The sequence below is a fragment of the Phymastichus coffea genome, unplaced genomic scaffold (assembly GCF_024137745.1).
Source record: "Phymastichus coffea isolate CEN01 unplaced genomic scaffold, Cenicafe_Pcof_1.1 PCOF00060, whole genome shotgun sequence".
Lineage (NCBI taxonomy): Eukaryota > Metazoa > Arthropoda > Insecta > Hymenoptera > Eulophidae > Phymastichus > Phymastichus coffea.
The window spans coordinates 184832-198428 of record NW_026706871.1 but is presented as its reverse complement, the minus strand read 5'-3'; the positions used below and the strand labels follow the sequence as shown (position 1 = coordinate 198428).

General features: G+C 36.8%; 1 protein-coding gene across 7 annotated transcripts in view; it reads left to right on the top strand.

Annotated features, from left to right (window-relative positions):
• LOC131666690 (receptor-type tyrosine-protein phosphatase kappa) overlaps positions 1 to 13597 on the top strand; it is a 116527-nt gene that overhangs the window by 73884 nt on the left and 29046 nt on the right. For 4 of the 7 annotated variants that reach the window (XM_058939537.1, XM_058939540.1, XM_058939536.1 and 1 more), the window contains one exon: positions 6920 to 7038. In XM_058939537.1, coding sequence (XP_058795520.1) covers positions 6920 to 7038 — 119 coding nt within the window. The remainder of the gene's footprint in view (positions 1 to 6919; positions 7039 to 13597) is intronic. The other 3 variants (XM_058939542.1, XM_058939539.1, XM_058939543.1) reach the window with 1 other exon arrangement.

Sequence of the window (13597 nt, the reverse complement as noted above, 5' to 3'; positions counted from 1 at the left end):
CAGAATTAACTTGTACGTGAAATTTTGTTGCAGTCTGCAATGTAAATAAGTCGCATTTGAATAATGCAAACGAAGGCACTTACAAATGTCTGTTGGTACGTTAAAATAGTGGAGGTCGTATATTTATTTTTATCGTCCATGAAAAAAAAATTAGGGATCTTTAAGAGTCTCGCGCCTGCAAAGTGAGAATTAAAAATGAGCCCTTTTAAAATTCATTGGTGGTTTCAAAAAACTACGAGTTTTAATTAAAACTGAGAATCGCAATTTATCAACTGCGCAAGTTTTTCAAATTTAATTTTTAGGAAAATTTTTCTCGCGTCAAGACATAATTTATAAAAGTGTTTAGTATGTTAATAACTTGGCTTCGTCCCTAGATCTACTCAATTTCTTATAGTTCCTTGTAAATATAAGATTTTCAAGAGAACTATTCTATAGCTGTATTATTCAAACCGGTTTGCGAAAGTTTAATAATCACAGAATAATTTATTTAAAAATTCTTTTTATTTGTATCGCACACTATGGAAAAATATTCTGAAAATATTAATCAATGAATTTTTTTTAAATAACATGAATATCCAAATTCGACTTGTAAGCTGCAATTTTCCGGAAATGATTATGCTACTGCCATAGAATATCAAATAGGTTTTGGAATATCCGAAATCTGATGATCGCTTTAATATTCCGCGAAACATCTATATACAACCTATATTTATACAGAACCGAACTTGCAACTAGTAATAAAAAAGAGAAATAACACAGAGAGAAGGGGGGAGAGAGTTCTGAAAAGGCATTTTTTTTTAGCGCAAAGAACATTATATCATCACCGTAAACACGTAGCCTCTGAAATTCAAAGAAAGAGAGCTATTACGTGTCTCTCGAAGTCGATGTACGAAAAGAAGAAGAAAAGCGTGCACACGAAGGAAAGCACGTAGAGAGAGAGAGAGGACAGGTACAATAAGATCCTTTAGCAAAGAGCTCGCGTGCACGTAGCTCGGAATGATATTCACCCGCCGAGAGAAGGAGAATGATACGAGCGATGAAATTCAAGCTGTAGACTTTTATTTGATGTAGGCTCTCTCCCACGCGCGCGTGGAATTAATTCAAGCATTGATGGAGTTAATTATAAGCTGCGCGCGTGCGAGGAGGTTAGATTGCTGCGGGATCTCGAGTGGCGCGGCAGGCAGCAGCTGACTATGCATTTGCATCCACGTTGTGTATAGAGCACCTGCAGGCTCGCTTTCCCCCGCTGAAATCAGGTCATCAAAGTTCCTTCTAAAGTATATCAAGACGTTGCGGAATATATACGTATTCGAACGTTATACTGGTATGTCATATCGCAATAAACCATCATGTAAACAGGTAACTTTGTGTTTGCTATCATGCAGTGGCAACTCTTAATGCACATTGCGCAGAGAAAAATCGCGCTATTCTATTTGATTATGTTGTATAGTAAAGAGCAACGCAGTAAAAGATAATGAATTTCATGCTAAATTATTTTGTATTACGGTTGAAAGGACTATATAGTAAAATTAATTATTTGGCATGTTGAAGCATATACTAAAATATACTGCATTTGTGATTTCCTTTGACTAATTTTCAGAGCTTTATACGAATAGTATATTTTACTATAATAAAATTATAGTTTTACTATTTCATAGTCCTTTGTATTATAATTTAATGAGTGAAATAAACTGTACATAGTTGATCCGATTTTCAACTATATTATAAAATACTGTATTTATTATGTTGTACAGTTACTACTATATTTTTTCTCCGTGTGAATTTTTATATTTTAGTTTCAAGCAAATAATAAAATCCACAAAAAGTTTACAACTTTAAGAAATTGATGTACACAGCCGATTTCATCAACTTTAACCGAGAACTTGTATTTGTGAATTGCTTATCTAACAGTCACTGGACGATGGGAGTCTTTTCAAACTCATGAGCTAGTTGATTTCTTTGAAATGTTTTATATATTTACTTGTAACATTATTTTTAAAGTAAAATATTTTTTTTCTTATATACAAGTTCATTTATTTTACAATCAGATGAATACTTTTGCAGAAAACAAAATAAATAACGCGTATAATAAAAATAGTAAGTATTTCATAGTTTGTGAAAAAGTTTTGGTTCCCATATGTTTAGTATATGGCATTTCAACTTTTTCATTATATTCATGAGTCTAAAGCTCATCGTTTGAAATTTCATGCGATTTTTTGTTCTCACGAGAATTCAAGTTGACTGTATGCCCAGTAGATGTAACTTGCTACCACACATTTATTAATGATATTTTCGTTATGACTTAGCTCTCAATCATGATCCGATTTGTTGTGGTATGGCAGAAGTATGACATTGTCGAATACATCATCTAACTCTTTCATTCTATTACTTGAAAAGCAGCAGTTGATATTTTTGTCACTACAAACTTTGGAAGCCCAAGCGAAGAAAAAAATATTTGTGATTCTCATAAACTTTTTTATGGATTTCATCATATAAACATTATGTAAACCAGTTTCATTTGTCTTTAAGTGGCACAAAATTATCTTTAATTAACTATGTCTGATCCAAATGAGCAATACCAAGTTTCATGTGATTGCGTAGAAATAGCCCCAAACTACTTCTCACGATTGAGGCATTATAGTGAGAGAGAGAGAGAGAGAGTGAAGGGCTATGATAAAGCTACTCTGACTATATATAGCGTAGCCAAAGTGATTGATTCAATTTGTGGAAATCTCGAGTTTCACTTAGCTTTCTTCATAACTTTACGAACAAGTTAATCTTGCACGCTATAACGCTCACTAATATTAATCGATATTGATAACCATACCGACGATTACCAGTCCAACTCACACATTCATACGTATAAAGTACTGATGTAAGTATTCATTTCGATGTACACGTCAAAGGAGCAAAAAATTTGGATGCACGCGTTGGCCAGTGCTATTAGCACGCCTCACCCATTATATGCAACTTTACATCAGGCTCGTTCGGGCTTATAACCCATACTAATTACACACTAATGTGAGAAAGTAATTTCAGCTTCGCGTGGACGCCTGCGCCCTGAAATCACTTTCTCGCGCGCGTATCTAGAGCTTTATTTTTCGGTACGACGTTGCGTGGGAGGGGGCTCCAAGTGCGCGCGACTTCTCGAACGTCCACGCGAGGCTGAAATTTCTCTCTCGCACTGGTATCCAAATGTACTATTGTCAGTCGATATGTAAATAATATGACGTTTTCGTTTACGTATTCGAAAATGGAGTCAGGTATATGTAACAAGAAATTCCTTTGTCAATATGTATAGGTATTATTTAGAATTATTTTCTAGAGAAAATGAACAAAGAAGGTTTATGAAAAAAATACACGTTTTTTTCGCCATATTTTGAAAAGAATCGCAACTATCAATAGCACTCGCCATTTATTACAGTCAGATAACTAATATCATAATTAACTGACTGCGTTCACAGCATGCCAAGCGTCTGGAATTTTAACACAGCAGCAGAGCGTCTATAAAAGCGAGTGTAGTCGAGTGCAGCTTTCGAGTGCACAGCATTTCCGTCGTATCCAATGGAGGCAGCTGTCGGGATCAAATGCCTGCGCGATTGGAATTCATTTTCATCAATCACCTGCTTGAAGCTGCCTTGTGGAACGATGCGAAAGCACGCACATTTGACTCACATGCAAGAATAAATCGACCTCCGTGCGAGCAAGACGAACGGCCTTTTTTTTTAGGTTTCTTACAAAATGTTCGTTCATACATTTCTTCATACATTTCCAATATGCTCGCTAATGTAATGTGAAAAACACATATACACGCGTGTAGTTGTACGAACGGAGCTAGTTTGTCATTGTAGCGCTGAATTCAAAGCGAAACTTTGTTACTTGAACTTCCGAATTTCATCAGGACGTTCCGAATAGTTGTTATTGCGAAGTTCAACGGAGCACTTTTGTCTCTTAAAATTCTCAAGCTTGTTTTTAATCGAAGTTACTGCATTTGCCACTTTTCTGTGACAGTTAAAAATAATATTTTCAATTGTACTACACACACACACACATGTAATCAAAGCCCTTGTAATGTAAGTCCGAACGGTGTGTCTAAAAAGCAATAATAGTTAACATAACCAATAGGCTCTTTGGAAATGTATCAATTGTCATATCAATGATTCAAAAATTACTTTATCGTCCCAATAATTTTCATGTTTAATCTTACGACGATAAATAAGCTTGAAGACGTAGATTTCCACAGTTAATTTTCTGTGATTTGCAAAGAACATACACACATATACATTATTACAAAGCATGCATTATCAAGACGTACGCCTTATAATTTACCAAGTTGAGATGGTTGGTGTAATAAGGATAAAACGAAGAAAATACGCATGTCTGGTATATACTTTGAGGTACAATTACGCGCAGTGGGTTCTGTGGGTAGAGAAAACGCGGAGCATCTTGCGATTGAGAGACGAGTTGAACTTTGCGACGAGGAGTTACACACGCTAACAAATTACAAAGTTCCTCGTTTGGGATATTATTAGATTTACGTGCGCGGTATCGTAATGGGCAACCCGAAAGTTCAGAGAGGGTGAACGTTGAAAGAATTCTTTTCTCTCATTGATTACGGCTTTCGACGTAAAATCTTTTCGAACGCAATTTAAAAACTCTTAATAATCGTTTACATCAGTTCCAAAATACAAATCATACTCCGGAACGAATAAACGAAACTTTACTTTAACGAAGATATAACCTTTTCTTTTCTCGTAAACTTAAAAACCTCAAACGATTCGCTACGAAAATTCAACAATAACAAAATACGCGTGACATCACCTGTCGTGGCAAAAAATTACGTGAAAAGATCAGAGCAAGCAGAAAAACAAAAACGAATTTCTACGAGGTTACGTCAATCACGTATACGCTTTTAAGTGACAACGTGACGTGACTGACGGAGCCCAGCCGAAACAATTGAAAATACAGAAATGAAAAGGGAGTGACATTTTAGCTCTGATCATCGTCAATTAGCGACACGCGAATGCCATCGACGAAAACAAAAACGGGGAAAAAAATTGACGCGTGCCTTGCGCAACGCAACGTGACCAATCGCGTAAACAAACTCGTGTAATCGCGCGTGTGATTGGGGTGTGTGCGCGCAAGTAGCATCGTTCCGACGATTCGATGCCAATGCGGCGTGTTATGTCGTGTACTTGATTCGGTCGTGAATACCATTCTAATTGTAAGAGTCTTCCTTTTCCCGTTATGCTGGTAATAACTGCAGTCGCACTGGTCGACACATCATTATGTTCCTAATGAAAAATGTGAGTTCGTCTTTCACTCACTTACTCACGCTCCTTTTCAATATTCATTAATAACGAGCTCGAATCTGAAAACGAGTGTACATCTTTCGCTAATTTTCGTTCGCTCTAGATGAAAAACCACCTACTTTCCCCACCGATTAAATTTATAATTGAACAAGGATGTGTATGTATGTATGGATGTTGTTTGTGACAAATGAGAGATCGACAAGAACGAATTTAGGTCAATTAAAGCTGAAAAAATTGGAAAAAATAAAGCTCTTTCTATTAAATTATCGTGAAGATTCATTATGAGAATCGTATAGTAATAATGACTACACCTGCGCACGAACCGCTAATGTCGAACTGTCTAACTTGTTGGCTTACGCAATGAATTTGGTTTTCACATTGTAGCCACAGTGTTATTTATAATTAGTTGGTAGGGGTAGAAGGCAATTTCGTTACCGTTCGTGTCTTGTGACGCATATTGTGTCAATAAGTTAACGTCTGCATAAAAATAATATGAGAATCTTAGATTAATTTTATGATACTTCTGTCATTTAGGTTTATTTAATACGAAAATGGTCCTAAAATTGCACTGAAATTGAAAATCCGCGATGTCACGCGCATTATTAAATTACTTAACACAAAAAGGCAAATGCATAACAACAAAATGAATCGGACAGGAAATGAGCGCAGACGTACAATAATCAGATTGTGAATCGCGAATGGCACTGTAAATGGGGTAATCACTCGGACGGGAGAGAGAGAAGCGTATACGCAGTGGCAGGTGTGAGGGCGCTTGGAAATTACGATACCCACGAGCTGTTGTAAATCCAAGCGTTACGCCTCTGCCTCGTTGCTCATCTCGTTCTGCCTTTTTCTTTCTTCGACACCAGCGACGACAAATTTTTTTCTTTATTTGTCATGGTGGAGATTGAAAAGCACCGAGATTCAATATCACTTTAACTAAGGCTGTATTGCTTTCACTTTTGTATTGGATTTATTTTCAATTCTGGGAGCATTTTTTTTTTTTTTCGTAAAGTTGAGAGCTAAGATACTTTGATGTATGATTTTTCTATCACTACAAAGGGGCTCATTCTCTTTTTCCAAGAAGTCGATATTGTATTTGAGAAAAAAATTCAATAAAGGTTTCTTAATTATTGCAAGCTAACGTTGAATTCTTTCATTCAAATTGCGCAACATAAATTCTTGCCATTTTCATTTTAGACTACTTGAGAATCTATAATGGTGAAGCGTTAAAAGTCGACAAAAAAGACTTCTTTTTATCAGAAATATGTAGTCTAATTTGACTGTAATATTTGAAGTGTTCGCAAAACAATTTTCCAATAAAACTCTATAACTTTGTACCATCACGTTTTGACCGATTTTTGTATCATTGGATTTGTATCACGTATCGAGAAAGCATTATACTACAAAATGAAAACAAAACTGTGTCATGAAATAATAATGAAAAGAGTTCTATAACTAATTTGCGAGTGTATAAGAGTTGATGCAATAAAAGGGCTGATTTGTTGCAGCATCGACGACGAGACCGAGTGAGCCTAGTAGGCATGCGTCTGACTGTGTTGTCCGTTGCGATTTATCTGACTGGCATACATGTTGTTGTGTTTCAGCAGCAGAGGAACTCGGCCTCGACAGATTCCTGCCAACCGCACCCACGGAGTTAGCCCAGTATCCCAAACTCTGCGAGCTGCGCAGGAAGTGTCCTGCACTCTATCGCCTCGAGTTTCAGGTTAGTACTTTTAAAATTCATACTTTTGTTTCTATTTTTACTTTGAAACTTAAGATTCGCGTTAAGTATTGCAAAGTTAAAGAGTCGTCCCGGCAAAGGAAGTCATAATGCACACAGGCAGAGTTATCAGGTTAGCGAAAGCTCATTCATCATTCGATTAGAGTATCTGAGGTCCCTTGGCAAAACTTTCCGGATGGCATAATACGCAAAAACCGCGAAACAGAACTTGGACTTTTCCGCACAAGTCTTTTTGCTTACGGGGATTAGTTTCTACCTCGCGGCTAAGAAGGGGACTGAGCAATTGGTAACTTTGTCGACTGACGTTAACTCCCTGTGGCACTCTACAAAATTTGGGCGTTCCTCCCTTGGGAACTTAGTGTCTTAGTCCTCCTGCTTCTTATTCTTTACGGAAATAACCTACGTGACGTGATGAACTCATGCGTGTAAGTGACCACTGGTAAAATCCAATGTCAGCAAGATGAAAAGTCGATACTTTTGTTGTTATAACAATTACAATAGTAACCGCATAGTTGATATCCCGTAGCAATCGCGGCCTACAATGGAGCCATCGACCAAAGTTACATGACAACCAGAAACTTTTTTACATATTTTTAAAATATTTTAGACAACTTTGATACCTTCGTGAAATTTTCCCCACGAAGTTTGGCAAGATTTTACACATTGAATACTTTGGTACTAAATGTTACACGATTTTGAAAGGGCAAGAAGTTTTTATTATTATAAAGAGTATTTTCATATAAAAAGAAACCCGAAACGCCAATAAAAGAGTTTCTTATCATTCGTGCTGAATAAATTACTTTATCTTCATTATTTTAATTATTTAATTAATAAACATGCTTGAGATTTTATTGTCGACTATACTGTCGACGAGATAAAAAACGAGTGACGTCTGCTTGTCAAACAGAGTTTAAATTTGTTAACAAAATATAAATTTAATTTTACGAAAGTATAATACATTATTGAATGCTCTAATTAAAGCGAGCCTTTTAATTTCCACGAGTAAAAAATATCAATTTACAAAGATAAAGCCCGTGCGAAGCAATATTGATGTGCAATAATAAACAAAATTAATTTTCTAAATGTAAGGTTGGATGTCATCACTTTCAAATTTAGTTGGACCGTCCAAATGAAATATCATATAAATTCGATAAATTCGATACCAAATAAATCCGTATTATTTTGCGACTGATGACCGTCATTACATATTTCACGTAGCACAGCTCAGTCTTTCCAAAATAAAATCGATCGATCGATCGAATTCAAGTCTCGCGTTCTATATTGTCGAAAGAAAGAAGGGAAAGATCGCGTTCGACGTACATTATATTCCGGTATTGTACAAAGCGTCTAGTGAAAATTCAGTCGAACCCATTCACAATTCGCTCCCGCGTCTAATTTTCAATTTTGCTCGCGCGTGCAGACGAACAAAAGGAAAAGGACTTTACGGGGTGGTTGCCATGGAAACAGCAAAGAGAGACTCCTTTACTTATACATCGGCCACAGCGAGGGCTTCTGACTTTGCTATGCGCTTTCCTTTATTTCTCATCTCTCTCGATTCGTTCGCTCCTTTTTACGTCGGCGCTTGCATTTACCTCCGCTGTCCCACTCTTCCGCTCGCCTGTTTTTCATAGCTGCTGTTTTATTATCAGAGCGCCAGAGAGAAAGGAAAGCTTCCATTACGTTTCGAAAGTCATCGCGCGATATTTTCGGCGTTGGCTATGCAAAAAAGTAATTTGAATGATTTGAATGTAAGGCTCGTTTGAAATTCGACGCATTTGTGCATCTCGTCGCAACATTGTCGGTATAGTAATTAAATCGTTCGATTGTTCACGTTAACTGCCACGTCGGCAAAGATTAGCTTTGCTATATTTTTCAGTTGAATAATCAAAACTAACAAGCGTCTGACGATCTAAAATAACAAAAAAAAACAGCACTAGTAGTTTAGTATCGACTCATGCCGATCAAACAAAGGGATGAATCCTGCAATGTTCAATCGAACCAATATGCGTAGTATTATAATATTTTATTTTTTATCACATATTTCTTTGTTTTTATCATGCATAACGACCTGCAGCAAGAGATTTCGCTAAAAAGAGAGAGAATAAGTCGTAAAAACCAACGAGCACTCTGTTTCCCCTAATCACCAGCAGAGGAAATTCCCTTGAAGGCGATGTCCGGTGACGTCGAAAGGTAGAGAGCGCTAATCAAGCGTGTATATAGTGCATACTTGTAGCCGATTAGAGGGCTGCGCGCAGAGGTAAACTCGACGATTACTCCGCGCCGCTATGTTTATCCCGATCCCCGATGCCTTTGAAATGCGATCGAGAATCGTGTAGCCAAGAGAACTTCCACGGCTGATTAATTAATCTTTGGTGCTCTATATGTTCATAATTTTATGAGAAAGGGTTGTTTACTCAAGGTACATTTCCAAATGAAAGACATTTCTGTGTAATAAAGTACTAGATTTATATGTTTGTTTTCAAAACATCAATTCGAAACGCTTCTCGCTCGTCCATGTACAAACGTCGTTGTCACGCGTAGGAGCTATAATATCGCCATAAAATTCATAGCGTCATCTGATAAAACTCTCACAGTCTGTTCTCATTTGCCTTTCGATGGTTCGTTCTTCGTCTACGCGCCATAAGCAAACACGATAGCTCGAGAAAAATACAGCGGAATCTCTTATATTTGCTCGTTTTTCCCTCTTTCACAGGAGTGAGAAAAGGAGAAAAGTTTAACGGGACCCGAGGCGTGAGACGCGATTATTCCCCCTCTTACTCACCGGCATGTCTGTGTACGTGTGTGCTTAAGAAGTCTCGTTTCGTCAGTGAGTATGTGCGGTCTGATTTCTCAATTGAACTACGCTGCTAACAAACTTATTAGCGTTCCGAAACCTACCTTTTTCTCCTGATATATTTAATGAATTTTCTACTTGTATTTGTTAATTACTGATCTAATTTCTTTCTGTTCTACTTGTTAAATCAGCATGGATAGTAATTTCTAAATCTGAGTTAAAAAAATAATTTATGACCTATACATTAAGGAAATGAACAGCATTTATAAGCGAGATTTTAAGCTCGAATTATCTTTATACATGAATAAGAATAAAATTATCTATATGAAATTCAAAACATTTTATGAATGTACTTAAACTCGGCTGAACGTCTTTTATTTTTGTCTGCCCGTTTATTTGTGTACGCAAAGTGGTAACCGAGATCCATCCATTCGTTGGTGCAGTCGCGAGCTGCAAGCAAAGTGATGCGGCTCAACGTGCAGGCAGCCGGCCAATCGTGACATCCAACCGAAAGACAGGAGAGAGAGTGAGAGAGAAACATCGATTTCTCGTTGTGATTCCAGGAATAAAGCTTCTAGTGCCAATGTGTATATAACTCAAAGATATTGCTTTGCATAAATCTCTATTGTTTTGCTTTTATTTTTGATAATATCATGACAAAAGAACTACAGCTTTTTAAAAATAATAATTCATTTCAAGAATGATTTTAATGAAACATGATTATTTATTTCGTGAAAAATCATTTAATTAATTTTATTACAAAAAAATTGGGTGTGGAATATTAACTCATTTATTTATCAACGATTTCAATTCAGTGATGGATCGTCAAGTGAAACCGTTCAAATATACTTTCCTGCAAAATATAAAGCAATTAAATTTAATCTGCCTTTTCAAATAAAATTAATGGTTGCTCTAATGGAAACCATAAAATTTTTAAATTGACGGAGAGAAACCACTTTATTCGTCAAATAATTAGCATAACGAAGCCGCAATGAAAAGTAAACTTAGCTCTCGTACAAAATCAACTGTCCGCGTGAATGAAGGTTCCAGTTTGCAAGCATTTCAAGGTAGGTCGCGAAAAGAGAGGTGCACTGAAGCAATCATAGATGGTGCTCGTTAATACCAATCACAATCCGAAAAAATTCGCACGCAACACTCGAGAATGGAAACAGTTAAATCGAAGTATAACGGGCGCGTGCGGAATCCAGTACACGCGACAACCGACAGTTTGGTAACTCCATTCGCCAACACAGCAACATAGAATCTGAAGCGCAACTTGAATGGAAAGTAATAAAGTAGAGAGACAAATAGCTAGATAGCGCAAGCACGCGTCGACCGGGCAACTAGCATTACGTGACCTTCGCACATGCTGCGTACGCAAGAGTGCATATCTCTCTCACACACAACAGCAGCACGATACTTTTATTGCTTGTATCTTTGGAGCCAGAAGCGCCAAAGGCCCTCTAGGCTCTACTGCTAAGGGTAAATTTACGAGTTACGTAGTAATACATTTAACTTACAGGCCTTGTTTTTATTTTTTTTCACAAGGAGACTTTGGCTACTGTTAAACAATGGCTTGAAAGTAGGTTATTGAGGCTATTAAAGTTTTTAAGAGAAGTGAGTTTAAAAAAAAAATTCCCATTAATTTTTTGTTTCGTATAAATTTCAATTTTATTAACTATAATAACTATAGTGATAGCAAATAAGAGTCATTTTCGTATGCCGACGGGACGACGCGGAAAAGCAATAAAAATACAAATTATTCATCAAAATATAACAACCGATACTTCATATTGCAAATGTTTACATAAAGAAAACGAGAAAACCAAGCTAAAATTGACTAGCTATTCTTGTGAAGAGTTATACAAAGGACGACGAATACAAATTACACAAAAATAAAATGGAAAAGCATATTGCTAGAGAGAGAGAAAGGCGTCCGGGCAACAACAGCGTATGAAAAGCCTTTAAAGCTCGTATAGAAGCGCAATGGTCGTAACCATCCGGCGCGTATTTTTTTCGATATATCGAAGAAGCTTGCTTGCGGAGGACATTGTATTGCAAACGAGAAGCAACAAGAAAAAAATATCTTTTTCCGATACTCGCCTGAGACAAAATAGCTTGGAGAAAGAGTTCCATTCGAAAGCTCGTCAACTGCTCCCTCTACATCCTTTTCCTTATCTTCCTTTGGCTTCTCTAATTGTGCAATTCACGATTTCATCCTCCATTAAACCGCGACGCAATAATATTTATAGCCTGTCGTCTACGTGGGAATGCTTTCTCCTCTCCCTTTCTCGTACTTTATCCGCGATGGTCGCGATAATGACGTCGAGGAGAAAAGTGTATTGTCTTTTGATTGCTATTCCACCGTTTTTTTCTTTTTGTAGCATTCTAATCGCAATACGCTCTTGATTGATCCAATGATTCTCTCATCTTTACCCGGAGAAAGTAAATCCTAATTTACGATAGTAACTTTTTCTTATCGAAGATAACTATAATTCGCGAAGCTAATAAGTTCGTCAATTGATCGAGTCTTGTTAGATAATAAATTGTCCAATATGTCTGATAATCACTTTAGTGAGTTCACTCTCATTACAGTTAATCAAATGATTTATGGGCGTAGAAATCCTAATGGCTAAGGTACGTAAACAGACAAATAGACGTGCGCGCAATGTAAGCTTTTACTATTTTCGCTTTTATGGCTATCCTTCGTCTAACCTGCATTCCAGGTGGCACTTAAATGAATAACGTATGTTTAAAATAAACAAAATCTGCTTCCTATTTTATGAGAAGTTTAGAAAATTAAATATACCGCTAGTTGAGAAAACTTTTATTGATCAATTTCAGAAGTATTATCATTGGTCCATGAATGATACAAAACTCATTCACGTCAAAAAATTTAATTCCTATTTTGAAATCAAAATAGGCGATATTTTTTCAACTTATTGTAACAATCGTATATGCAGTACACCAAAATTGGAATCTTAAATTTTTCTTTCATTTACACGTACGCCTGTTAGTGAGAAGAGATAAACTATTTGTAATACTTATAAAAATTACTTCATCAAAATTGAAACTTGATTAGCTGAAATTAGCTGCGCGTACATTAAACGATAGACCTTTATATATATGTACATAAACATATTAATTTAGTTTGGAATTGATGTCACTCACAAGCACTCGTATACACAGATACTTACATGGAGCACTGATCAGTATTATGAAGTGTAACAGTTTGGCAATGAAGAATACTTGACGCTTTGTTTTTGAAGTATGATGGCTCTATGAAACTGAGGGAACAACGTGCGCCCTTAAGTTTAATCTGACAAGTTCGATCGAGGTCGCTTCTCATCGTAGTCTGTGGTACTTCACCAGCATTGATGATATAGATTCCTTGTCCTGGATACCCACCCATCGACAAAGCAAATAGAAAATCATGCTCTTGACATTATTTAATCTGTGCACCAGGTCGATGGGTAGCGGGCTGATGGTTCGCAATATCAGGAGTAGTCTCAGTGAGAGAGATATTGAGGTGTTGCTCGGTGGGATGAAGCGGCAAGAGTCCAAAACGTCTGAATATCTCGCCACTGGACACTACAGTGTCATTACAGGTCTAATCTAGCGCATGTGTTAACGTTTCGTACTCGATGTAAATTCACACGTTCCAACCTGCAAAACAGACTCGACATTTCTCCCGATATGACAAACCAAGCTATAGATGAGGAACGCAAGCTAATATTCGTGGTCCAC